At 49.4% G+C, this 26,008-nt stretch overlaps 1 protein-coding gene across 1 annotated transcript in view; it reads right to left on the bottom strand.

Annotated features, from left to right (window-relative positions):
• Positions 1–3,509: 3,509 nt before the first annotated feature.
• The window catches only part of TLL2 (tolloid like 2), a gene marked incomplete at both ends in the record, with an annotated part of 112,031 nt that continues 89,532 nt past the window's right edge, over positions 3,510–26,008 (bottom strand). The window contains 11 exons of the mRNA XM_080910729.1: positions 3,510–3,644; positions 4,879–5,129; positions 7,467–7,680; positions 9,852–9,979; positions 11,164–11,289; positions 13,307–13,487; positions 15,021–15,181; positions 15,833–15,958; positions 20,380–20,575; positions 21,550–21,695; positions 22,337–22,453. Of these exons, the coding sequence (XP_080766855.1) occupies positions 3,510–3,644; positions 4,879–5,129; positions 7,467–7,680; positions 9,852–9,979; positions 11,164–11,289; positions 13,307–13,487; positions 15,021–15,181; positions 15,833–15,958; positions 20,380–20,575; positions 21,550–21,695; positions 22,337–22,453 (1,781 nt within the window). The remainder of the gene's footprint in view (positions 3,645–4,878; positions 5,130–7,466; positions 7,681–9,851; positions 9,980–11,163; positions 11,290–13,306; positions 13,488–15,020; positions 15,182–15,832; positions 15,959–20,379; positions 20,576–21,549; positions 21,696–22,336; positions 22,454–26,008) is intronic.

Genomic DNA, 26,008 nt, shown 5'->3' with positions numbered 1-26,008 from the left:
GCTGGGCATCTCATAAACAACAGGGTACCTTATACAGATGCTGTGGTACCTGTCAAGTCCAAGATCAAGGTTCCAACTATGTTGGAATGATAAGGGTCCATGTCTGGTTCAGGGACAGCCATGTCCTGGCTTTACTTTCACACAGTGGATGGGGAAAGGGACCTCTCACTTCTCATAGGCTCACCCTCTAAAACCATCACAGTGGGGCCAGGATTTTACTGTATTCCCATGTGGTACAAAATTATTATTGCAGTGGACTTGTTCTGATTTTTCCAAATGTTTTTCTAAAATGTCAGTGATGGAGATTGGAGATAGTGGACAGATGTCAAGAGTGTTTGCTGCTCCTGAAGAGGATCTGGGTTCAGTTCCCATCACCCACATGGTGGCTCGTAACTGCCTGCAGTTCCGGGTGCAGGGGGTCCTAAGCCTTCTTCTGACCTCCGAGGGCATTGGGCACACACAGAATGCACATGCAAATGTATAGGCAAACACAAACACAAAAAATTTAAATACATTTTTTAAAAGGCCAGTGTTGTCTGAGGCAGTAACACAAACACAGAACACAGCACTAAAGCCACATTCTTTAATGAAACCATCATTTTTAAACAAGGGTTCTCATCTCCCCATGTTCTTGCCAATTGACATTTTACATGAAATGTAGAGTTATTTGAAATAAAAAAAAATACCTTTATATTTATAGATGAACACTTTTCTATTTAAAAAAAAAGAACACTTTTAGATATTTGGGGCTTACTGATTGGAACTTTGATCACAATCTGCAAAGCAAACTTTAAAAACATCAGTGGAGGCTAAGGGACCATCTCTTCCCAAACTGCATGAACAATGCCAAGAACTCTGAAGAGCAACAGGACCCAGCTGACAACACATTCTTATGTAGATTTGCTGGTTAACTGTGTTCAGAGAATGATTTAAACAGGCTGGGAAGTTTATGAATGCCAGGACCGTGTAGAGGGAAATACTGAGAAAGATATTTTAAAGGAAAGAGTAAATTAATACACCACCTGGCTTCAGCTGCTTGGGGAAGTTTTCCGCCCTAGGGTACAGGCTTTAGTTGCTGCTAACTCAGAGTATACTCGAATAAGATCAGTTCCAAGTTTCAAATACTTTTTTATGTCATTTGTCCCAGAGGCAGTTCTTCCTTCTTAGAGCTTCATGACGTCCCCAGGCCTGGTCCCACATACAGGAGAGGATAAGCTGAAAGGTTATCCTTGAGCCCCTCTATCCATCCACATCAGACATTTTCAGAAAGGCCACTGAGCAATTGGAAGGGCCAAAGTGGACACCGGGGTCTTTCTGTGGAAGCCACCCTGAGGCTCTTTTGCAGGGCCTGTGTCATGTGCGAGTCCCTGTGGGTGCTGGCTTCTAGAGGAGGAGCCCTTGTTGACTCAAAGCCTGTCTTCTGGGAATATTTCACTCACAGGCCTAAATAAGGGCTTTCATAAGAACCCTATTGTTGTAAGCTGGCCTCCGCTAAGGCTGTGTGCTTCTGAAAACATTCACACTAAAAAGAATTATCAGTGTGTCACCAGGGTGACAAATGCTGAAACCAACCCTGACTCTCCCTAGCTCCTATTTTCCATGGAATCTGTCAATCTTATTTATACTTCTGAAGGTTAAAAATACAGAATTTTCTTTATCTCCGTGGAGATACAGTGGGGTAGGTGACAGATACCTTATGCATCATGATTTCCATTCCACCCTTGACTGACAAGATGAGGCAAGAATAAAAGCTAATCACACACACACACACACACACACACACACACACACACACACACTCCAGAGAAGTGCAATCTACCACAGTGGGCTGATGTGACAAGGACCATGGCATAAGCTGCCTCTTTTGCCATATGAAGCTCCCTGGGTAAGTGTGCCAGCAACCAGGACAGGATGGAGGCTGAGCCTTGCAGTTCAGAGCCAAGAGAAGAGGGAATGGGTCTCAGTTTTGAAAGGAGAGGCATAAGGTATGGGGCCAGCATCGGAGTCTGATGATAAGCCACAGTCAATGTCTCAATGCTCTGATTAAGGCGTTGATAGCTGATCCTTACATACACAGATACATACATATATACAGATATATATTAATAATAATACTTGGATTGGTTTCTATTTTAAGAACAAAGATCTCCCATGCATTTCTCTCCCCTTTCGTCTCATTCTAGTTTTTTGCTCCCAGCACTTATTCCAGTTGGAAGTCATCCTCCAATTGGTATATTGTGACTTTTTCTTTTTGAGTAGAACCTTTAGCCTTCACACATGCTTGATTTAAAGTGACGATCCATCACATAGGGATTCTGGTTCTCGGGAGCCGCGCCATCTCTGAGAACAATGTCTCCTGTACGGTCCTTTGTTCACCACCAACCCAGCAGAACCTGCAGTTATGTAAACATTATTTTTAAAGTATTCCAATGTAAATGCTCTTACAAAGCTAATGTACCATAGCTTTTAGCTCTTAATGCCCAGAGATGCCTTAATGAAATGCCATTCAGAACTACCTCCGATGCTTCAATTGTACCTTGAGGTGTTAAAATTATGTAAACATCACCCTTAACACTTCTCTAGAGCAAGCACCAGGGTGTTAAGAATTCTGAGTGCACGTGGATGGCTGGGTCCCAGTTAGCCCCAGCAAAGTCACCAATGCACCCTAAGCTGTCTGGTTACATGTGTGCCACAGACCGACTTGTTCTAGAGATGGTGGCTCTTACGTAACATGGAATTACTAGTTTTCTCCTCGTGAGACCCGAATTGGTCCTGAGATGACTCGGGTGCTGTTGGAACTGGTAGAACAGGTGCCTTCGAGGCTGGGGGTTCCTGGAAGCCAGTGGGAACCCCAGCATAGGTCACATCTTCTAAGCCTCTGAGTGGAGGGTGGACAAGCAGTGACAGGAAATGCTCAGGGTCTTCCAAAGCCATAATATGGCTGCCAGGTTGAGCCTCCTCTCTGGGCCCCGGGATGCTACTTTAACTCTTGTGTCCACGTGTTCAGGTTCTTGACTGGCCTGGCTCTGGTAGAGCTACATAAAAGCGTTCAGCCACACCTGTGGGCACCAACACAGCCACTACCAGTCTTTAATCCCCACGCCCAGTACTGTCAGAGGCAGCCAAGTCACCAGCATGGCCTCACGTCACCTATGGAAGCCAGTCCATAGTTGAGAAAGGGGCAGCCTTTTGCCCCAGGCTGGCCTTTTGCCCCAGGCTGGCCCTTTTCCCCATCAGAGCAAAGTTTGGAAACAAGTGCGAAGAATAACATCTTGTTTGTTCACTAACTCCAAACTTTGACCTCCTCCAGAAGCTGCAGTTGATAACACCAGAACCAAGCCAATGGGCCCCTCTTCCTCCTCCTGTTGGCCAAAGACATGTACTGTCATCCAGATATATAGTTTCAAGAATGTAGTTTGAGTTTTTGTTGTGGTACTGTACACCAGGGGCTGCTCATTCACAAGTGTTTAGAACATCCTTTGTCTCTCCGTCTTTCCAGAACCGTGGCACTACTTCCTCATGTGCAAGGCATCTTGGAACTTGGTGCTGGTGTATCGGGCATGAAAGCCTTTCTTGTTGATGGTGTCATCCGTGTGGAAGCGAATCATCAGCGAGTCTCCTGCTGAGTAGATTTCCTCTAGCGGCTGAGGGAAAGAAAAAGGAAAGGTAGGTTTTAGGTCAGCTGGTTACTGCTGGAATTCCGAGGAAGGCTTGCTGAGATGGTGCCTAAGGCCGGCCATAGCGGCTGTGAGGTCACCAGAGGCTCTGACAGCCACACAGACAGGCTCCATCTCAAAGGAAGACTCCCTGGGCCCTGCTTTTACAAGGCTGAGCCTAGACACAGAGCACACAGGATCTATCACACGTCAGGGTGGGTCAGGCACTGTGCTGAGCACATCGAGATCTCATGCAATGCAAACCTCACAAGCATGTAATAAGTCAGGTACTGGCTCCATTTTACACATTCCATTAAGGCATTAAGATCACACAGGGCAGCAGGACCCATGCTCAGGTCTTTCTGATTGTTTGTCCCACGGATCTCCTCCTGCTCTGGGATTTTTAACACTGTGAAGTGTCTGCCAGGAAACCTGGAAGGAAGACCATTGTTCAGGTCTACATTCTGTCGTGGCCAACAAGTGGGTGCAGCTGCTACATTTCCCAGGCGGCTTCTGCCAGGTTGTCTGCAAGGTGGGTGCCAGATGCCAAGGCCACTGCCTGCCAGATCCTAGGGGTGCCAAATAGGGTTCCCCACTAATTAAGGGGCTCCTTCAAAGGGAGGGCTCATTTGGTTGTTCTTTCTTTGGGGAAGGACCAAGAAAGGATAACCATTCAAAAAACATGAAGACTGGGCTGGGTGTCTGTTTTGCACTAGGAGCAGCGGTGAGTCCAAAATGATTTGCATATGCCCAGGCAATAGCAAAGAAGCATGCATGATCCGCAAAGACAGTGGTTGAAGCCCAGGGCAGATGGTGGATAGGGTGCTTTGACCAGAGAGTAGCCAGGACAGTCTCACTGGTTCCTCTATGTCCACGGAGCACAGACTACATGTCCACTCTGAGCCAGGTGCTGGGGTCACACAGTGAGCTCAGGAAGTGGGCAACAAAGAGGAAAATGATGACCTTGACATTATGTTTACACCAAGAATGATTAGTAATCTTCAAGAACACTGGTTTTGCTTAGAATAAGAATTGTGAATAAGCTAGTTGGTGGCTCACACCTTTAGTCCCAGATCTTGGAAGGCGAGAGGCGGGTGGATCTCAGTGAGTGTAAAACCAGCCAGGTCTACACAGTGAGTTCTGGAACAGCCAGGGCTACATGAAAAACTTTGTCTTGAAAAACAACAACAAGAATTGTACCCCAAACATCCCTCAGACTCACCCCTGAGCCACAGAAGCGGCCAAGCCTGGGTGCCGAGCTATCATACCCATCATAGGCTTCCATGTAGTCATAGCCACAGTCAGCTTCCTCCTCGACTTCAAAGGTCCGGAATATCAGCTCCACGCCATAACCGTCTTCTGCCAAAATCACCCAATCACAGCGGGCCTGGCTCGGGTAGTTGTTGTCCCCAAACTGGGCATGAGAATAGAGGTCTTTGGTCTGCACCTCAGCTTTCAGCCTGCCCCCACACTCTGCAGCGGAGAGAGAACAAAGGCTCACTCTCTCCCTCGGCACCCAGAGTCTGGACATCAGCACACTTCTCCCCATTGCCTTCCACACCATCTGTTGTGTATGCCCTGCAGGGGGGGAATAGGTAATCTCACCATCCTACTGTATGAGGACTAAGCAGAGGCCATCGGGGCACAGGGCAGGGTTCCCTGGAACATCCAAACTGGCCTTTTCAACCCCAAGAATGCTGCTGAGAAACACTAGCTGCTGCCCCCTCTCCCCACCAACCAAGAAAAAAAAAATGCCAAAGAGCGGATTGACTGCAGGGATGTGACTGATCTGATTGCTTCAAGCCTTATAGAAAGAAACTGAACCAGAAAGAGCTCACACTAACCCCAGCAAGACTGTAATTTGTGGTGGCTGCCAGCAGAGGGCAGTAAAAGCACATCAGAACTGTATTTGAGCCCAGCAACACAGAAACCTCCACCTGTACGAAAAGGGACACTGTGGGGTTGGGAGTGGGGTGAGGTGAGGAGAAGGAGTCATGTGGGGGGAGCAGTGCTCCTCCTGGTGTGGACTGTGGGCAATTTGGGGTCTTATCCAGTTTGAGTCTTTATTTCTGTCTTTACTCTGGCTATAGTCTCTTCATGTCTGACTTGACTTTCGACTCATGAGACATACAATGAGCACAAGAGGGCAAGATGCCTCCTTCCCTACCTGCTGTGCCATCCCCAGCTCCCTCCACCCCAGAACCCCTCCACCCCAGCACCCCTCCACCCCAGAACCCCTCCACCCCAGAACCCCTCCACACCAGCACCCCTCTACTGTTCCATGCCAGCACCCCTCTACCCCAACATTCCTCTACCCCTCCATCCCAGCACCCCTCCACCCCAGCACCTCTCCACCCCAACACCCTTCTACCCTAGCACCACTCCACTCTAGAACCCCTCTACCCCAGCACCTCTCCACCCCAGCACCCCTCCACCCCAGAACCCCTCCACCCCAGCACCCCTCCACTCCTCTACACCAGCACCCCTCCAACTTAGCACCTCACCATTCCTTATCCCCAACCCTTCCACCCCTCCACCCCAGCACCCCAGTGACCTGTCACATTGTAACTGGATTCAACCACTGGCAACATGCAGGTCAGAGGGAACTTAGGCAATTTGCACCCAGTATCCCCAGGCCTTTCTGGACAGGGTTGACTACAGCTTTGTGGTTCTCAAACTTTGTCCTGTCCCTTGGAGTGTCCCCACACTCTGCAAGCCCATTATTAAATTCTGCAAGTATGTCCCAAGTGTACGCCACCTCCCCAGAGCACCTGTGTTTGTTACTTTGCTCTGTGTGAAAGTATGCATGTGTAGTGGGTGCTTGCAATGTCTGTGGAGTCCAGAAGAGGGTATTGGCTCCCCTGAAACTGGAGTTACAGATAATTGTAAGCTTCCAGGTGGGTGCTGGGAATCAAACCCAGGTCCTCTGCAAGAGCAGCCAGTGCTCTTAACCACTGAGCCATTTTTCTGACCCAGAGCACCCCAGGTGCTGTTCTGTCTGATGGGACAAGAGGGTAAAATTCCTCCTCAGTGGCCTTAAACTCCTGTGGAGGAAGCCTAGATCCTTAAGAGGCTAAAGAGGGTCTCATGCAGTGTGGGGTGTCTGGCTAAGCAGGGAAAACTAGACTGATTAACATAGGGACTGCCATTCTGTAAGCTCTGAGCCCTATTTTTTTGGCTCTGGTTTAGGCGGTGGGCTGGGGTTAGTGGAGGGGGGATAATTAAAAAGAGCCATGGCAGGAAAGGGGACTGTTAGAAGGAATGAATGGCAGAGTCCCACTGTCGTGACCTCCTGCTCAGCACCATGGACAAAAGCTTAAGGTTCTTGGGCAGCCTCTGGTTCTGCAGCAATTAAAGACCAGGATCAAAGGGCCTACACTCCTCCACAGGGTTAAGGCTGACATGGCAGAGTTCTTCCTTGTTGGCCTTCTTATAGTTAACAGGGTAGATAAGTTAGAAACACACACATTTTCTTCCAAAGGAGCCGGCAGAGCTACTGACGTTTGGATGCCAGGAAAGAGAAAAAAGAAAAAGCCACCTTTTCTATAAGCGACCCCTCCAGAGTAAAATGGCTGCTCGCTTCCGTTCAGTTTTCAGACCTTTGGGCTTCCGAGGCCAGCAAACTGACACGGTTTAAAGAAGGGAGAGAGGAAGATGGGGCGGGGGAGGGAGGATGACGGCCACAGGGCACCAAGAAAGCATTGTCAACAGTAGCTGCCGAATCTTCTCTTAACAGGACGCGCATGCGCACTACTCCCCCGCCCTTCCTGAGCCTGCGAAGTGCTCAGCCTGAAGCCATCAGCCCCGCACCTGTGCTGTGCGCGGCCTGGAAGCCTTTCCTCTGCACCGAAGCATCCGAGTAAAACCTGAGGAACAGGCTACTGCCTGTAGCCACCACGGGATCCGGCTTCTTGCTGCCACAGAAGCGGCCGAGGATGGGGGCCAGGCTGTCCGTCCCGTCGTACAGTTCCAGGTGGTCGTAGGCACATTCCTGATGCTGCTCAACCTCAAACTCACTGAATGTCTGGGGAGGGGAGAGCAGAAGTGAGGCAGGGGTCTGGCATTGAGAAGGGAAGGGTACCCTGGGCCTGGAGGTGTCTGTCTACCAGCTTTTTAGGGGTGCCCATCATTGCCGAGATGGTATAACCTCCAGTCCTAGAGTCAGCCGGCCAAATTTACTTCTTCCTTCCCTTCCTCTAATGCTAGTACTGAGCGCTCACCCATGCTGGCCGCTGTGTTATAGGCTTTACAAACATCCCTCATTCAGTCCTTTAAACCCTGTCCCGGGCACAGCTCCTGAAGAAGACATCGGACGGCCTGGCCAGCATCTCACTGGTAGAGCTGGTTATAAGACCGCTGTCTTCAGAGGCGTGGCTGTGAGCCTGTTCAGCTGGAGTAAGAATTGAGCATGACCTAAAGCCAACTTCTCCAGGCCGCACTGTGAACCATAACGGGATGGAGGATTCTGTTACCTCTTCTTCCCCATCCTCCCACCAAAGACTGTCCCCGGTGGTGGTGGGCCTGAGGAACTGAACAGTTTCCAGCCATAAACAGCTAGTTGGGTGCTGGGTAGATGCCTGATTGGCTGACAGCCTGCCTGTGGTGTCAGGGTGAGCAGGGAGTGTTAGGGGAAGGGGGACAGTGGTGGTGTGCAAGGGGGTCACTCTATAGCAACAAAAGGCAGACTTCCCTCCACATGCTCGCCAACCACTTTCAAGGGAAATGTCTTTCTTAGAATAATTCTTGTATGCAGACACCTCCTATAGAGGCTCCCACTTTGCAGGTTTGTGGTCCCACCCCAAGGGAGTGCTGGTCTTCATGACTGGCAGGAAAGGACATGGCTGAGCAACAGAGCATCTTTCCAGCAGATGGCAGTCTAGGGCAAAGCTGGCCTTTCCAAAGCGCCCCTAACTCACCATCCAGATTCTACACTGTTGGGAGGGACCCAGGGCAGAAGAAAGCAATTTCTACACAGGTAGCACACATCATGTACAGGAGGAGCCCAGAGAGCATGCCCCATGGATTGGGGTCCCATGTTGCTTTGGGACCCCACTAATTTATCCTCGTACAGCATGAAACACTGACATTAACATCTACAAATCACCCTTTTCCCTCTGTTCTCTTCCCTCCTCCCTGTGTCTTTCAGTCTGTCATCCATAAGGTCTATCTTGCTAATTTCAATAGTCTGAGGTGTGTGTGTGTGTGTGTGTGTGTGTGTGTGTGTGTGTGTGTGTGTCTGTGAATGCATGTGTGTGTGCATGTGTCTGTGAGTGTTCCTGTGTATGTTTCTGTGCATGTGACTGGGCATGTTTGTTTGCGTGCATGTTTTTGTGCATGTTAGTGTGCATGTTAGTGTGCATGTGTCTGAGTGTGCTTCTGTGTGTGTCTATGTCTGTGCTCCTGTGTATGTTTGTGTGTATATATTTCTGTGAGTGTACATGTGCATCTGTGTATAGCTTGTGCTTCCAAGTATTCCTGTGTATGTGAGTGTGCCCCTGCATGTGTGTGTGTGGGTCTGTATGTGTGTGGTGGTGGGTTTTTTTTTTTTTTTTTTGTAAATAAGAAAATATTCTGTGTGAGACCACACACCAGATATATTGGTGAGATATTACATGATTTGCAAGGTAATTGGTTTTTTAACTGAATAAGGAGTTAGTGTGCTGGTCCTGTTGTTATTTTAAAAAGATGTATATTGCAGAGGAGTATGGATAATTGTATTTATTCTAAGAGACTGATTTGAGTAAGAAAAAAAGAGGTACATGTTTTCCCTTGTGTGGGAGACTTCTGAAGAGATTCACAAATGTCTAGAGTGGGAACAGGGGACCTGAGGACTTGTGACCTTCCCTCTCAATGTTCTGTGTAAATTAAATCTTTTGTTTCTGTTTTCTTCTTCAAGAGTGAAATGTTCTGTAAGAGATCAGCCCCGGACGCAACTGAATGACACACAGCACTGCAGGCCTGCGTGGTGGCAGCCACCTCACACAGTGCTGCTGTGACCAGTGCTGTTACAGAGCCCTGAGCATGCTCCCTTCATCTGCTCAGAGCTCCCACTGCAACATCCACAGCATCTCCCCATTTCCCAACAGAGAAACTAAGACCTGGGCACGCTCCATGCTGATCACGGAGCAGGAACTTGAATCCATATCAGCCTAATGCCAAAGTTTAAGCTCTTAACAAACTAACGAAGCGACTCACGATTTTCACCCTGTGGCCTGCAGTTGATGAAATGTTCCAGGTACATTCCTTCCGGCTGGGGTACTTGTCAGGCCAGTTGGGGCTCATCAGGGTCCCCTCTGCGCTGCTGATCTTGTACGCACAGCCAGCTGGAGGTCAGAAGGGGACACACAGAGGGGTCATTCAACCGGAGGCAGCCTCACAGGGGATCTCACGGTCGACGGGTGGGCACCCAGCCTGCATCTGGTGTGATTTGGTGTCTACATTGCTTGAAGTGGCTCAGGAGGAGAGGCTGTGACTCTTCAATTACTGGGACTATTAACATGGAGGTTGGCACTGGGAATGTGGCAGACTTAGTGCCCTGGGGTCAGGTGGAGTTCAGAGAGGGTACAGGTTCTACAACTTGTGGCATCAAACCTCTCATGGCCCCGTGTGTAAAAGGAGCTCCAGGCTCATACATGTGGGTTAGCGACACACGTACAAGGCCTGGAGAGGGCCAGCCATGGTGAATGCCTGCTTGGTGATGGTGCTTTCCCTTCGTCTTCCTCTGTGGTAAGTGGTTGGCATGCACCCTCTTTCCTAATTTTTCCCATCTCCAAATAAGGACAGAAGGAGGCGTGTTGTCTTCACATCTTTCCCATCCTCCCTCTCCCCTACTGCACCCACGGGAGAGACCTGAAGCTATGTTTATCACAGATACACAAACCTCCTTCACTGGGCAAGGGAAAAGCTAAGGTCAGGCCTCCTCCACAATGGTGGCATATGCAAAGCCATCTGACCCTGAAAGACCTTCAGCAGACACTAAGCAAAATTCCTCCTCCTCTTTCACCCTCAGTCCTCCATGTGGTACTGTTGTGACAGAGACGTGAGCCTGGTATTTATATACTGAATGGACCAGCCTGTCTCAGACACTTCCTAGGCAGGCTTTCATCACTATAGAACCCTTAGGAAAGGGGTGTGTTTACCTTGCTTGTCACGGAAGTGGAAACTGAAGTTCAGGGCAGTTAAGTAACTAGCTGAAGGTTGCACAGCGAGGGAATGCCAGAGCCACGATTGAGATCAATGTGTGTTAATTCTGAAGCCTACTGGATTAACGAGTCTGCAGTGGACACTCATGTTGGCCTCCTAAAGAGAACAGCTGTCCCCCAGGAGGGCCACCAGAGCGGTATCCTGTTGGAGGGCCACTGGAGTGAAGGCTCAGACAGAGATCTCATGGCGATCTGCATATGGTGGCTCCCCAGGCTGACTCCCACCCAAGCCTCCCTCACACACTCCCATGCCTAGGGAAGCAGGTGCTGCCACAGACAGGACCCACCCCACAGTCCCGGCTCACCCTCTTTGCAGTCATGCCCGTTCTCATGTAGCCGGTACCCGTTCCTGCATCTGCACAGGTAGCTCCCGAACGTGTTGACACACTCCTGCTGGCAGCCGCCATTGTCTTTGGCACACTCGTCTTTGTCTGCTGGGACCAATGGACTCCCCTGAGAAGACCTGCCAGCTTGCCTAGTCCCCCACAGCTCAGAACCTGATCCACAGTGGCTTCCTCTAAGGGGCCTCCCACCAAATAGTCCCTTAAAGGGATGTCAGTCACAGAAAGAGCATCTTTGAGGCATCCATTGGTCTCCTGGGGTCTTCTGTGTCGCTAAAGCACTTCCGTGTATGGAACATGTGTTCTTGTTTCACTTCCCACCAAACCCAAGGAGATCCCTGGAGGACAGGCTCACATGAACAGTAAATAATGAAAATGCCCAACATATACTGAATATTTACCACAGAACGGGCTCCTGACACTTCTTATATGTTATTGTTATCTAAGTTAATGCCCACTCAAGCTTAGAAAAGCATAGCTGTATCCCCAATTTACAAGCAGAGAAACAGGCTGAGGCAGCTCATATGCCTAGTCATTCAGCAAGAAGTGTATTATGACCCAAAGGCCTGGCCACACACTGTCCTCTGTGTGTGGAGAGGTAAGGGCTGCATAAGTGATTGAGGCTGTGCCTCAGTTGCCTTGGGCCTCCTCATGATGCTGGAGGGAGAAATGAATGGGAATCGGGAAAGCCCTTGGGAGAGTTCTAGCTCCCAGCAAGTGTCACTGCTATGAGTACAATCTCATGTGACCTCCAGTGCTGGCTCTTATGTGATTCCTGAGGCTCTGGCTGTGCGAACTCTTCCATGGCTACCTGCCTTCTGCAGTAAATGAGGTTCTGTCTCCACTCTATCCTCCCCCTGCTTCTAGCCCACTCTATGTGTGCCTCAGGGATTACTGATGTCACCTTTCCCTCGGTAACACTTTCTCTTGCCACTCTAGCTGTGGTATCCTAGGACATTCACACTGTAGCTTCATCTTTGTATTTCATGGGGACAACCAAGACCTCATCCAGAGCTCTTAGATGCAAACTGACTGTCATGGCCCAGTACAGGCCTCTCCTCCTCCTCTTCCTTCTCCTCTTCTTCCTCTTTTCTTAGGTCCTCTTGCTGACATTATGGGTCCTGACTACTCTCACACATAGCTTCTCTGTCCCAGGTTCTGTGTGCCAGCATGGAACTGTACCCTTCATCAGGGCCTTGCAGCTCCCCCTCTGAGGAGATCTCTAATCCACTCTGCTGGTCTGGTTTGATCACTTGGCGTTTGTAGCCTTCCTTGCTACAGAGAGCTTTACATCTTCTTCCACTAGATCTCAAGCTTTAGCCACTACTCATGGTTCATCATGACCAAACCTGCCTGACCTGGCCCACCGGTAGCCTCCCCAGACAGGCATGGTTCCTGCCAGTCTGCTCTTATCTCAGTCTTTGAGAACACTGAGATCCCCAAATCTGAGTTTATGACGTCCCCTCTTCTCCAGACCTTGATCACTTTCTTTCTAGTCATACTAGCTTGCACATCAGTCCTTCAGATCTGGCCCAGATCACATGCATCGGACAGAGAGCCTTTCCTTTCTCCTCCAAATACTAGCCCTTGTCAAGCCTGACTTAAGCTGGGTCTTAGAAAGATGCTGTTTTTCTGGCCTTCCCAGCCAGGATGAAGCTTATACAGTGCTGGGTGTCATTCAGGCAACCTCTGAGCTCAGGTCTGTGTTGTGCCCTTAACACAGAACAGAACTTGCTCAGTGAGAGACCTCCAGGCTCAAGAGTCAGAGACAGAACTCTGGGTACCTGTAAAAACCAGCAAGTAATAGACCTGCTTCAATGCAGAGCACTAAGACAGAAATTCAAACACCTCACTGAATAGTCACATGGCCATGGGATGTGACCAGCCGTACCTAACAAGTACTTTGTGGTGTCCTTGAATTCTGATTTCTGGCTCACAGAACTTAAGAGAGTTCTTGTTGGGGTACCCCTAGCAGATGAACTGGGCCACAGTATAAAAGCCACCTTCATGGTGGAGGATGGAGAAGAAGCTGGAGGAGGCGGGGAGGAGGCTGCAGGAACCCAGGGTCCAGGAGCCTTACGGGCCTCTGCAGGCCCGCCCCACCTGCCTGAGAAGAAATGAGCCCTGAAGCCTCGCTTGGAGACGGTGTTGTCAGACTTGAACTCCACGCGCATGTTGTTGCTCTGTGATGTGATGACCTCCGGGGTCGCGGACCCACAGAACTTGCCATGAAGCTTGGCATCCGGGGACAGGCCACTGCGCACCTCTACGAAGTCATACTTACAGACCTGCGAAGGAACAGAGACAAGGGCGGCATGCTGCCCCTCAGCTAGACCATCGCAGGAGCACTGGTGTCACCTCCTCCTCTGTACCCTTTCGCCACTATAGCTATGGTGTCCTCAGACTCTTGGATTATAACTTCGTTCTTGTATTTCATGGTGACAGCTAAGACTTTACCCCAGAACTGTACCCTGCCCTGTGGGCAAATGGGCTCACTCAGTCTTATAGCTCATGTCCTCTGCATTGTCACTATGCTGGTGAGCGCCAGAGGGTGACAGGGACTTTGGCTCTCCAGCTGAGGCTCTGCGGGGTCCCAGTGCCTGGTAGGATAAGGCAGGATCCCTATTTACTCATCCGCTCATTTATCTCTTGGGCAACAAGGCATTGGCCTCAGCAATGAGCCCCTGCTGTTAGGAGGTGGCAAAAGAGGGGACAGCATGGGAGGAAATGTCTATCATGGTCACATGCCAGCAAACTAATGCTCAGAAGGTGAACGATGTTTGTCTAAAAGTCACCTGGCTCAGCCGTGGTACAGCTGGAACAAGAGTCCACAGCACCTCATGTGCCTAGAATTTACTTTGAAAGCAACTTAACTGCGAACTGTCCACTCAGTTCCTTTTAAATGTCTAGTTTGTTTGTTTGTTTTTTTTCCTCTGAAGTACTCACTTTGAGATTAACCTTGATCAGCTCCAGAGCCTTCCAACGACTGGTGTTCTTCCTTTTGTTTGTTTTATGTGTACAGACCTGTTTTGTTTTTAGTTACATGTATGCGTGTGTGGATTTGCACACGTGAGTTCAGGTGGCTGTGGAAGTCAGAAGAGTTATGTGTGGTTGTGAGTCACCCGATAAAGGTGCTTGGAATGGAACTTGGGTCCTCTGTAAAAGCAGAACTTCCTCTTAACTGTTCAGCCGTCTCTTGAGCCTCCTGCATTGGGATTTTTGGTGTGGACCCCTCTCGGGAAACCTAAAGCATTGATGGGGGCGGGTGTAAGAGCTAGGCTGCCACTGTTGTTAAAGTGGCAGCCCCAGTTGGGCTGTGGCAGGGGTGCATGGAGAAGTACATGTAGCCCCAGGGGTTCATACCATCCCCAGGGGCAGACATGGGGTGTTCCTGTCACCATTCTGGCTGTGGGCTCTAACTTGATTATCCATAGCCACTTCTGAGAGAAAGAAAGAAGCTGTTTATAGTTTCCCTGTCTGCTGCTAGCCCTCAGAGCCTTTAATCCCCTCAGCTGAACACTAGCCAGCTCCTAGCACCTCACGTTGGCGTTTGGATCTGTTCTGACTGCTCTACCCCCAGCTCCTGCTTCTTTACTCTTGACCCCATCTTCCTTGGACTCAGTGAAAAGGGCACACGGTGAAAATGAGATGAAACACGCCCCCTTCTTCATAACCCCCAATTCCACCTGCACCCCAGGTCTCCACCAGGGGTAGCAATTTCACAGAGGCCACCTGAATGCCTGAAGGTCCTGTTCTAGCGCTGAGCCATTTCTCAACACAGCCGAAAACACAGACACAACAGTGATGGGGCTGAGACATACGTCATTGCCTTCCAGTTCAAATGCTTCGAACTGCAGAGAGATGCGGTACTGGGTGGGGGCCACCACCTGCCAGACACAGTTCTTGTTTGTGGGGTACTCCTTCGGCCATCCAGGGCTGGTGATGGTGCCGTTTAGCTTGGTAAGGAATCCACCACAGGCCACTGCGTGGAGAGAAACATTTTCGGTTCATCTGGTTTTGGTTCCGAGTGACTGCAATTTCCCCCAAGCATCTGGAGGACCTGCTGTCCTTGAGTGACTGGGGAGAAGTTAAACAGTCTGAACTGACTCGGATTCCTTTTATCTAGTTGAATTATTTCCACTGAGGCTTTGGAGGAATGAGCTGGGGACATATCTACTGCTTTTTAAGTGCTGGAGGCACAGTTGACCCGTCACACAGTAGCACAGTCAGGGTCTCCACAGGTCTTGGACCAAAGGAGAGTTAAAGACGTCAGCATCAAGCTCCTGGCCGCGCCTGGCTTGTACGAGCATTCATATATGTGGGTAGGTGGGCTGAACCCAGGCCATGTGGAAAAGTCTATCAACTGAGTCACACCAGAGTGATCACAGTTCCTTATGGGTTTTGCCATGGCAACCACATGAATGTTACACACCCACAGCAGGCGACAAGCTGCAGCCTCTGTCTCGCAGTTTCAAGGGTGTCTGGAACCTGTTGTGTTTGTGATTGTCCCCGCTTGTGTCAGCCTCGGAAAAGTAGGCATCTCTTCTGTACATAGTTTCATAGCCAGCCACCTGCCCATCCCTGTCCCCACTTCTAAAACTTGTCTCCCATTCCCTGTCGGTCCAACACCTACCTTCACATGTCTTCTTGTCAGCAGCCAGCTCATAGCCAGGGTCACAGGCACACGTGTAGCTGCCGAGTGTGTTTACACAGCGTTGCTCACACCCACCATGGTCTGGCCAGGAGCATTCATCCACCTCTGTGGGGAAGGAAGGTGACAGGGCTGAGCTGTCACCAAGATGTACAGTCCGTTTCCTCCCTTGCATACCTCAGGGCTCTAGGTACTTTTCTCTGCGACAAGAGCTACTCCTGTGGTTACCTCCTGAAAATCCCGTGTCTACACTTAACAGTCATACAGCTACAGTCATAGGTGGGATCCTGATCACAGGAGCAGGAGCATCTAGTTATCCAGAATGAAGAGGGACCAGAATTAAGCAAGGTACCCATCCAGTGCACATGACTGGTTTTATAAATCTCACCACCAGGTTCCACACCTGGGGGCTTCATCATTTTAATACCATGGAGCCTCTCAGAGGCATTCAGTTAGGGATGACAGAGGGATGCATTTCTAAACGAAGACATATTAGTATCCCAGACAGAACCAGAAGTCCGCTGTGAAGCAATTTTTAAATAGAAATTCTTAGGAAATTACAGAGAACACTGGACTCTCAGGTTAGCCACAGTTGCTGGGAGAAACTGTTGGGTGGTCTAGAAGGAGGCTTGGGGGTGTATAGCCCGAGACATTCAGCAAGGCAGGTGTCCAGTAGTTAATGCTCGGGGCATTAAACAAGAGTGAGTGGGGTGCTATGCACTGTGACCATGGACAGAACACAGAAGACACTGGAGAATTCCCCCCAGATGTCAGTTCACAAGCCCACTGAAGTAAGAAAAAGCCTTAGCATGGGGAACGAGAAACGGAGAGGCAGAGGAAGTATGAAGCTGCTGGGAAAATCTTGAAAGAATGGATTGCACAAGAGAATGAAAGAAATTGGGATGCTAAGAGTTGGGAAGAGCCTGAAAGAGAGATAGCCAACCTCACCACCACGGGTAGGACCCCTTTAAAATATCCTTGATGGGCATTTTCTCAGACCCGTGCTTACTGCTTCTCAGAGGCTTTCTTGGGTTGTTTGGCTCCGCAAACTCTCAGCTCATTGGCTGTCCACAAATGCAACGCCCTTTCTGTTATTTTCCCCTTTCTGCTTCCCTCTTCCGACTCAAACAAGCCCGCGTTCTGCCTTCCTTCTTGTCAGTTCTGCACACATTCCTTATCAGTGTGATTACCTTTCTTCGGGAAGAGGACTGCTTGTCAGTACTGCAGTGTTTCCCTCAGTGGGAGAGCACACAGAGTAACTCTGGTTGTCAGGTGTTCTTGGGCTCAACAATGACTGAAATGAGTTGGTCACTGCCAAAAGACACTCTAGGCAAGGACATGAAGTTGTCCGTGGCCATTAATAAATATAGTAGTAGGCATGTTGAAACAGCATTCAAGTAACTATTCACTCATTGCGCTGAAATATGCAAAGCACTTTCTTAGGCATCTAAACATTTTTCAGAAATTTTGTAATAAGGGAAATATATAGGATAATATGGAGCAGTAGAAAGAGTCTGGGCTTCCAGGTGAGCTGGGTCAGGTTGGACCAACGGATATGAGCCAATCATATGGGTTTGAATGCCAGTTATTCGGTTTCTCTGAGCCTTCCTCTACTTTTAAAAGGACAAGAGTACCTTGGCTTATACCCACCAAGGACTTGGTATATTGTCAGTGTGCAGAGTGGTCACTTCAGACAACTCTGGTGCAGTTTCTGCATCTCCGGGAGTTGGAAAGATGATGATGGGAAGGATAGAAGGAGGAACAGCCTAGACTAAAGGGTAGTGGGCAGGAGGCAAGGAGAAAGGTAAGGGCAGGTGAAGGGAGGGGCTGTGAGGATGGCTCAGTGAAAAAGGAACAGACAGACAGGAGGGGCACAGCAGGTTCAAGAAATGGACCAGAGAGCAGAGGAAACTTAGAAGAGATTCCATGAGAAAGGACAAAGATAAATAAAGACCCAAGGGGAAGGGAGAGGAGGCCCTGATGCCAGGAAATGTGGTTGTGGGCAGGGCATGGAGGCAAGAAAAAGGGGAGCACCATTTCTCAGCCTAGTTATTGCCAGATGGAGGGAGAGAAGCTAGTGGAATAGACTTAAAGCAAAGAAAGCGCCACTCCTGCAGAGACAAAGGGAAATGTTAGCCAGGGAGCTGGAGAAAAGCTACATGGCATCCACAGTGCCACCTGTGCCAAGCCCACTGGCCCACGCTCATTCCAAACAGGGCACACCTTCTAAGGAGATCTGGGATCATGCAGGTAGAATGGGCTGGAACCAGAGCTTAGCGGGGTACGGCCACAGCTCTGCCTTCTTTCCATCCTCTAGGTACACAGGAAAAGAAGGAGCTATTCTGTGGCTTAGTAATGAGACCCAGGAGAGAGAGAGAGAGAGAGAGAGAGAGAGAGAGAGAGAGAGAGAGAGAGAGAGAGAGAGAGAGAGAGAGAAGGGAAATTAGAGCACACCCCAGGTCTTTGAAGAAATACCTTGAAAGCAGCCTCCCACACCCAGCATCTCCTTTGGTCTCTCTTGCATTGGAATGATTGTGTGTAAGATTCAAGATGGTTGTCACAACCCTTGGACAAGCCAAGCCTTGAATGCCACCATCCTCTCTTGAAATAAGCAGAAGTGTAAGGCTCTGCTCGCTGCCTAGCCAATTGGCTCTGAGAAGGTCTGCCATCTGGCACTAGGAGATCAGTGTTGAGGCCAGCTGGCACCCAGGACTGTGTGATGGGCCAGCTGGGCCTCGGGCAAAGGCTGTTGCCAATTGGCACCAAGGCTCAAAGTTCTCTGGCTCATCCCAGCTCTGCCACAGGCTTGGTGATTCTGTTTCCAGTTCCTCCCTTCTGGCAAAGACATGTGATCCAGACACTGTGCTCTGGGGTATCCTACTGTGGCCTTGATGGTCAGAGGAAACCGGGTGTTAAGATTTTCACTCCCCAGTGCATGCCACAAAAGTGGACAGTTATCCCACATCTCACGTGAAACCCAACAGCTTACAAAGCGTCTCCAAGCCACCGCTTCATGGCAGCTTCACAACTCAACACATTTTCTTCTTTCTGTCTTACAAAGGGAAACTGAGGCTTCCATAAGAAACTAGTCTGGCTAGCAGGATGGTATGTCCTGAAGTCAGTTTTCTGTGTCAACCCTTGGAGGAGAACCTAGGAAAAGGTACCTAAAGAAGAGGCGGGGCCAGGCACAGTCAGAAGATGAGGTATGAGAATGCCCATGAGTCCCGGTGGGTTACAGGCCAGTGTGTGGGTTACGGTATGATATCCTCTCTCAAAAGCTAAAATAATAAAGTAAAAAGGAGGCACAAGGAAGACGGGGTGGTTTGGGATATTTGCCTCTCACAGCTAGGAGACTTGGAAGAGTAGGGAAGCGGAGAAATAGTCTCCCTGTGGTAGATATGGGTGGCTTGGACATCAAGTGGTACCATAATGAAGAAGCCACAAAGAAAAAGCTGCAGGCTTCCCCCTCATCTCTACCAAGAACTGGTGGCATGATCCTGGGGGCCCAGCCACAGTATACCAGGCCTAGGAAATACTCCTGTGTCCTTAGAAGTGGTGTGCGGAGACATGGAAGCCACCCCCCCCCCTTATGCTGGATCACCTTTGTGGCACTGGGTCTGATGCCACCAAGGCTGTTTGTTCTTTTACCCCCCCCCCTCTTGGACACCAGACTGCAGGATAGGAGACAATGCCTCTACAGCGGAAGACCTGGAAGACATGCTTCTCTGGCTCACACTAGGAGTGTTAGGCAAGGTTAGAGAGGGTCTATGGTCTGGTGTCAGAGAGGGTTTAGATCCTTAATTGGCTACTCATGTCCAAGAATGACCCTGAGCAACCTTTCTCAGTGCTGGTCAATATAATCCGAACATAACTGGAAGAATTATCACAGGAACAAAATGATATCAGGTAAAACAAGTGTCTTGCACAGGAGCTGGGACACAGTGAGTGCTTGGCTAATGAAGTTTCTATGCGTGTGTTTTTATTCAATCAGGGGTTTGCTATGTATAGTTTGACCTGGTAAAATCACTAGGCCTTGAAGGCTGTCTTCGGTAGGTAAAGTGTTTGCTGTGTAAGTGTGAGGACCTGAGTTCAAATCCCCAGAACCCACATAAATACCAGGTGTGCACGGCAGCCTGTTTGTAATTCCAACATCATAAGGCAGAATGATCCTCAGAGCAAGCTGACTAGTTAGGTTGGCCAAAATGAGAGACTCTATCAATAGATAGGGTAGAAAGTGTTTGAGACTCCTAAGGTGACCCTCAGGCCTTCTCATGTGCACGCACACCCTTTTAAAAAATCACTAACTCTTGTTTTCCTGAATCGAATAATTTCCCTGCAGATGCCAAGTGGAGCCTGTTTCTCACAGGTATGAACCCCACAGGCCCTGTAAGCAGTTCAAAGTGAGCAGTTTCCTCCCTGCAGGAGCCTTGCCTGCTGACAAGGTCTCATATAGGTTTTGGAATTCTTACACTGGGGAAAGCAGTATTTCTTCCCATGAACAAACATGGGAACAGAATGCTAAGCCATACCCTTGAAGAAATTGGCTGCAAAGCCCGCCTTATTGATGGAGCCGTCGGACACGAACTTCACCCATAGTCGGTTGGCACTGGATTTCACAGCCTCTGGCTTCTCATAGCCGCAGAAATGGCCAATCAGGGTGCTCTCCTCTGTGGGACCATCCCGGATTTCCAGGTAGTCATATGCACAACTGTCATGCCTTTCGATCTAAAGAGAAAGACAGAGGCCACATGGGTGATACTGGCTGGCGTGGCTTCGAGGATTTTTAGCTCAGAATTGAAACCTAACCATCACTCTCAAACCTAACCAGGCTGGGTGCATACTCAGCTGGTCCACTCTGTCTCTGCTGCAAAAGTCAGGATGAATCAGGCTGAGGAGGCTCTAAGAGAAACAAGGAAGATGAACTTGAAATGGACTTTTGCGTTCCTGTTTCTTGCCAAAAGTTGTCTAGTTCTCTCTCTCTCTCTCTCTCTCTCTCTCTCTCTCTCTCTCTCTCTCTCTCTCTCTCTCTCTCTCTCTCTTTCCCTCTCTCTCTCCTCCCACCCTCCCCTCTGTGTGTGTGTGTGAGAGAGAGAGAGAATTTATGTGTCTGTGTGTCTATGTGTGTGCAGTGCATCTCTGTGTCTATGTGCACATCTCTGTGTGTGTTGATGTGTGTGTATGTGTGTGTATGTGTATCTGTTTATTTGTGTGTATGTGTATCTGTCTATTTGTGTGTATGTGTATCTGTCTCTGTGTCTATGTGTATGTCTCTGTGTGTATATGTGTGTGTGTGTGTGTACAGGAGAGTGCATAGGCCAGAGGTAAACAAACCTTGTTCCTCAGAAGACACCTACTTTGTTTTTTGAGACAGGTTTTTCTCCCAGTTAGGCTAGGCTGGCTGCCAGCAAGCCCCAGGGTCTGCCTGCATGGCCTCCCAACTCTGAGGTTACAAGGTATGCATGAAACTTTATGGGTATTTGGGATCGAACAAGAAAACACTTCACTGACTGAGCCATCTCCCCAGACCCCATCCTCAATCCCTTCTGTTCATTTTTGGTTGGTCCAGTCTGGCCCAAAACCCACTTTCTTCCTGCCTCTTGAGTGCTGGGGTTACTTACTATAAGAACCTGTCTTTATAGAGCAGAGAGTATGGAGCAGATATCAGTAAACACTCTGGGAAGCATCCTAGCCGCGCTCACCTCAAAGGACTGGAAGGTAAGCCCCACGTGAAACCCGTCTGCTACTGTGATTCTCCACACACATTCCTTGGAAGGTCTGTAGTCGTCAGGGTAGTTGGGAGATTGAATCTGGCCTGCATCTTTGACTATGTCTCCCCCACACATGGCTTTAGAGAGAACACAAGAGAAAAAAAGGGTCCTTGATCACGCCTTACAAACACGGGTGAATGGCTACTTCTTGCCACAAGGTGGCTCCAAGAGCCAGCATTTTCCTCTGGGTCTCACAAAACTGGCCTTGGGAAAGAGGAGTTTTAAGTCTGGGTAGCCAGATTTTCAATGACTCAAGGAAAAGTGGGGCTTTGCTTTGTTTCCAGTTCCATTCCTTTCTGAGATGAAAGGATTAAGACACACAGACACTGCCCTTGGGTGATTTCACAGCTATTCTCTTACATCTGGGTAATACCATGTTTTCTTTTCTCTGATGAAGCAAGTCCAGAGATGTCAGGACTTGAGCTCATTCAGGTGGCCAGAGGTCACTGCCATCTCTACAGACTCAGTACCCTGTACCTTTCATATCCCTGCTGGATTGAGAGGAGAGCTCACTGGGCTTGCGATAGTAGCAGAGCTCAGCACACTTGGCCTTTGCCTTCCAAGTGTGACAGAGGGAGTGTGCAGTCCTCCGCTCAGACCCCATAAGAGCTTGATCCTGTAGCAAGGTGCCCTGTGCACCTGGGAAGGAAGCTGGCTGTGCTACAAGGACAGACACTTGTCAGTGGCCACCTGCCTGCCTGCTTTATCAAGAACAAACCTTCATAGACCGCAAAGAAGCCTTTGCCCAGGATGGTGCTGCTGCTACGGAATTCCACCCAGAGCCGGCTGTCCGAGGAGACAAGGGGCTCAGGAACCTTATCACCGCAAAACCTCCCTGGAAAGAGAAAAGACAGTCAGGGCACTGTGGGCATTGGGCTCACCTCACCACAGCCTGAAAGAAAGATAGAAAGCAGGCAGTGACCCTCACAGTGAGTATAGTCCACAGAGGAGCAAATACCGGCTCAAGAATCGTACTTCTGTGAGTCCACGAAGGACAAGTCTGAATTCCAGGCACTCAAAGATAAAGGGCAGATACTTCCCTGCCACGCGGGTCCTGTGGCAGATCTTGTGGTGGTCCCAGTGGTAGAGAGGGGATGCTGAGCTACTGATGATGGTGTCTGTTTGTTTGGTTTGGTTGCTTTGCCTGACAGTTCTGAAGACACCAGACCCTCCCCTTTGGGGCACTGATCACTCTGTTACCTTTGCCTCAGGAAGCAGGGCCAGAGACCAAGAGGAAGAGCAAGACTGGGATGAAGAACTCTGGAGGGATAGATGCTATGGAGCCCCTTAAGGATTGATTCCACATCCTCTTCCTCCAAGCCAAGACTATGGCTCGGGCAGGATGATAAAGACCACAAGAAGACTTAAAGGTCTGGGAGAACAGGAAATAGTGTCCCCAGTCCCTGGAGAGACGCAGCAGGGTGATAAGACCCAAGATCCCCCTGCTCTTTCTGGTCCAGTACAGAACTGTCTATGTAGTTTGTCCAAACCTTTGCCCATGACGCAGCCATGCAAAGTTCCCCATGCCATGCCTGACGTAACACAGAACTGTGACTACTGGCTCCTGAGCAGGTATGGGGGTGACTTTTCTACAGTTCAAAGGCCTTGTGTATCCATAAAGTACCTTACAAGCGTGGAGGAAGGTCCACGTAGACTTGGGTGTCACCTGAGCTGCCTCAAGTTGAGACAGTAAGGAAACAGCTACTGGGCTACAGTTTAAGCCCAGGGTCTCACTATGTAGTCCAGGCTAGTGTTAAAGTCACTAAGTAGCTCAGGCTGGCCTCAAACTTGCTTGATTCTCCTGCCTTAGAGGCTCAAGTACTGAACTTGTAAGCATGTACCACTATACTCATTTCTTGGTTACTAAAAAGGTTGGGCACTTTAACCACGGGTGTGCAGAAAGCCCTGGTCAAGACACTAGACACCACAATTATAATTTATTCTTCTGAGAGAAGTGGAACGGCATAAGGCTGGGGAAGGGTTAGTGCTGCCGTGGGCTTCTCCAGATGTTCAGCTCTGGTTTGTATTCTTTGAGGGAAAATAGGGTTGAGGGCTGCCAGTCAGCTCTGCTTCCCCCTGGCTCTGGTGCGCTCTAGCCATTTGGATTCGGTGGTCTTCCCATTCGGTGAAATAAAAATTTTGCCAAGTCTTTGGTAAGGAAAAATACATTAGAAGGGTTAGGGAAATGGCTCTGCCTGAAGTGATGTAAGAAAGCGGTGGTGCGTTCTTAATAATTCTCACACTCGAGAGGCGTATTCTCACTGGCTAGTCAGCCTGAAGGTCGGTGGTATCTGCAGAATGACACCCAGGGGAGGTCCTATCTACACATGCATACATGCTCCTGCATACATGGTCAACCCCCCCCACACACACAGCATGCTCATGCATTCATACACTCAAAGAAAAAAACAGATTGGAGGCCTATCAACTTTGGGAACAGCATCTATGGTATGGCCAATTACTGTGATAATTTTTTAGAAAACAAGAGGTAAGCACAAGGGAGCACCACATTAAGTGTGAGGGAGCACCATGTTAAGAACAAGGGAGCACCATGTTAAGCATGAGGGAGCAGCCCCAAGCAGCCCTAAGCAGGACTCCTTCACCTAGCTCAGGTTTCCAGTCTGTTTCTTACTGTGAAACCCCAGCTGCAAAAGCCACTGAGGGCTGACTTCAAATGAGAGGGGTAGGTCTACATTCTGTTACCTATGGACCTAACTCAACGAGAGAAACCGTCTGCCACCCCTGCCTCAGGGTGACCTACCCTGTCAAGCCCAGGCAGGTGTATTGTTCTGCCTCAGCATTGATCCCACAACCCTCTGTAACTCAGCCTTTGTCTTGTCAGCATAGAAGCTGTCATCAAAGTCCCCCTTTGTCCCTGACAGTGTCTGTGTAAGATTCTGTCTGAAGCATGTCACATGGACTGTCTCATTTCATCCACATTGGCTATGGTTTGGACCTTAAATGTGCCCAGAAGGCTCCTGGGTTGAAGCTCTGTATCCCAGTACAGTAGGGATCATATGTAAGGCCTTGGTGACTGGGGGAGGGGGATGTCTGCATCTTGAGGTCTCTGACCTGATCAATGGATTAATCCATTTATTGATAGACTCATAGCTTAAGGGCTACTTAACTAGATCAATAGAGGCTTGTCCTCAAATATTCTTCTTGTACCACACTCTCATGTCACCATGAAGCACCAGCATTTTTTTTTCCCTGCCAGGTGCTTCTGGCCTTGTCACCAAACTGAAAGCAATCAAGTCAAGTGACAATGGACTGAAACCAGAGCTCCAATAACCCTTTTCTCTTCCAGGTTCACTCCCCTCAGGTGTTTCGTCACAGCGTCACAGTGAGGCAGATCAGACACAAACACGCTGCTTTCCCCTGAATCAGGTACTGAATCTGCCTCGAAGTTGGAGGCGCAAACAAGATGTGAAGCTTGGCATTTTGAGATCCGGACTTTTGGGGCCACTATCACCACAACAACAAAAGGGTCTAGTTCTGAACGTTGTTCAGTTTGGGATACGGTGCCAAATGTGCTTCTGGGACTGAAAGTACCGTGTTCCCTTCCCAGCTCAGACTAAGACAGATGAAGATCACTAAGTACGTGTGCCAGGCTTGGCTGTCGGCCTATGCCATCATATCTGTTCATTTGAAAAACAGCTCATGCCCAGGAAACCTCAGCAGTGGGGCCACACGACTCGCTGGACCAGTCTGACCTTTCTGAACTCCCCTCCCTGTTTCAGGAAAACAGGATAAAGGTTTTCTGCGTGTGTATTATGGAAACACTGAATGCAAGGCAGTTTTGCCGACAAAAATACGGTATTTGGGGCTGCCTCCTCTGACAGCAACGGGGGAGGGGGATCCACATTGAAGGACAGTGTTTACAATTACTCACTGGCACCCCGAACCCCTGTTGAAGGTTAGTGACCCCTGGCATGGAGACCCCTTCTGCGATCTTTAACTGGCTGTCAAACAGCCTCATCTATAATGTTTTTGAACCCAGTAAGTGCAAACCTGGGTCACAAACAGCCTCCCTTGGAAGAGCCGGGGCAGGCTGGTAAGCATGGAGAGTGTCAGTCCCTGGGCTGAGATCTGGTTCCTGGGGTTAGAGGCATTTAATAAGGATATCAAGAAGAGGTGCTGCAGAGGAGGACACTCCAAGTGGGCTCTGTGGGGAGTCATAAAGGGTCCATTCATAAAAAGTTATGTGCGCATTATGCCTGGATTTTCGCACACTGCCCTGGGAAAGAAAATGTGATGCAGAGGTTTTTCAGAGCAAAGATGCCCTAATCCGCTCTCCCTCCTGCCAAAGGGGCCTTGACCTGCCTCCTCCCAGCAGATTTCATGGCACTGACCCCTCCCAGGGACCAGCTTAGCCAACACAATGCACTTG

The sequence above is a fragment of the Micromys minutus genome (genome assembly GCF_963924665.1).
Source record: "Micromys minutus genome assembly, chromosome: 2".
Classification (NCBI taxonomy): domain Eukaryota; kingdom Metazoa; phylum Chordata; class Mammalia; order Rodentia; family Muridae; genus Micromys; species Micromys minutus.
This window is presented reverse-complemented; position numbering and strand designations above follow the sequence as displayed.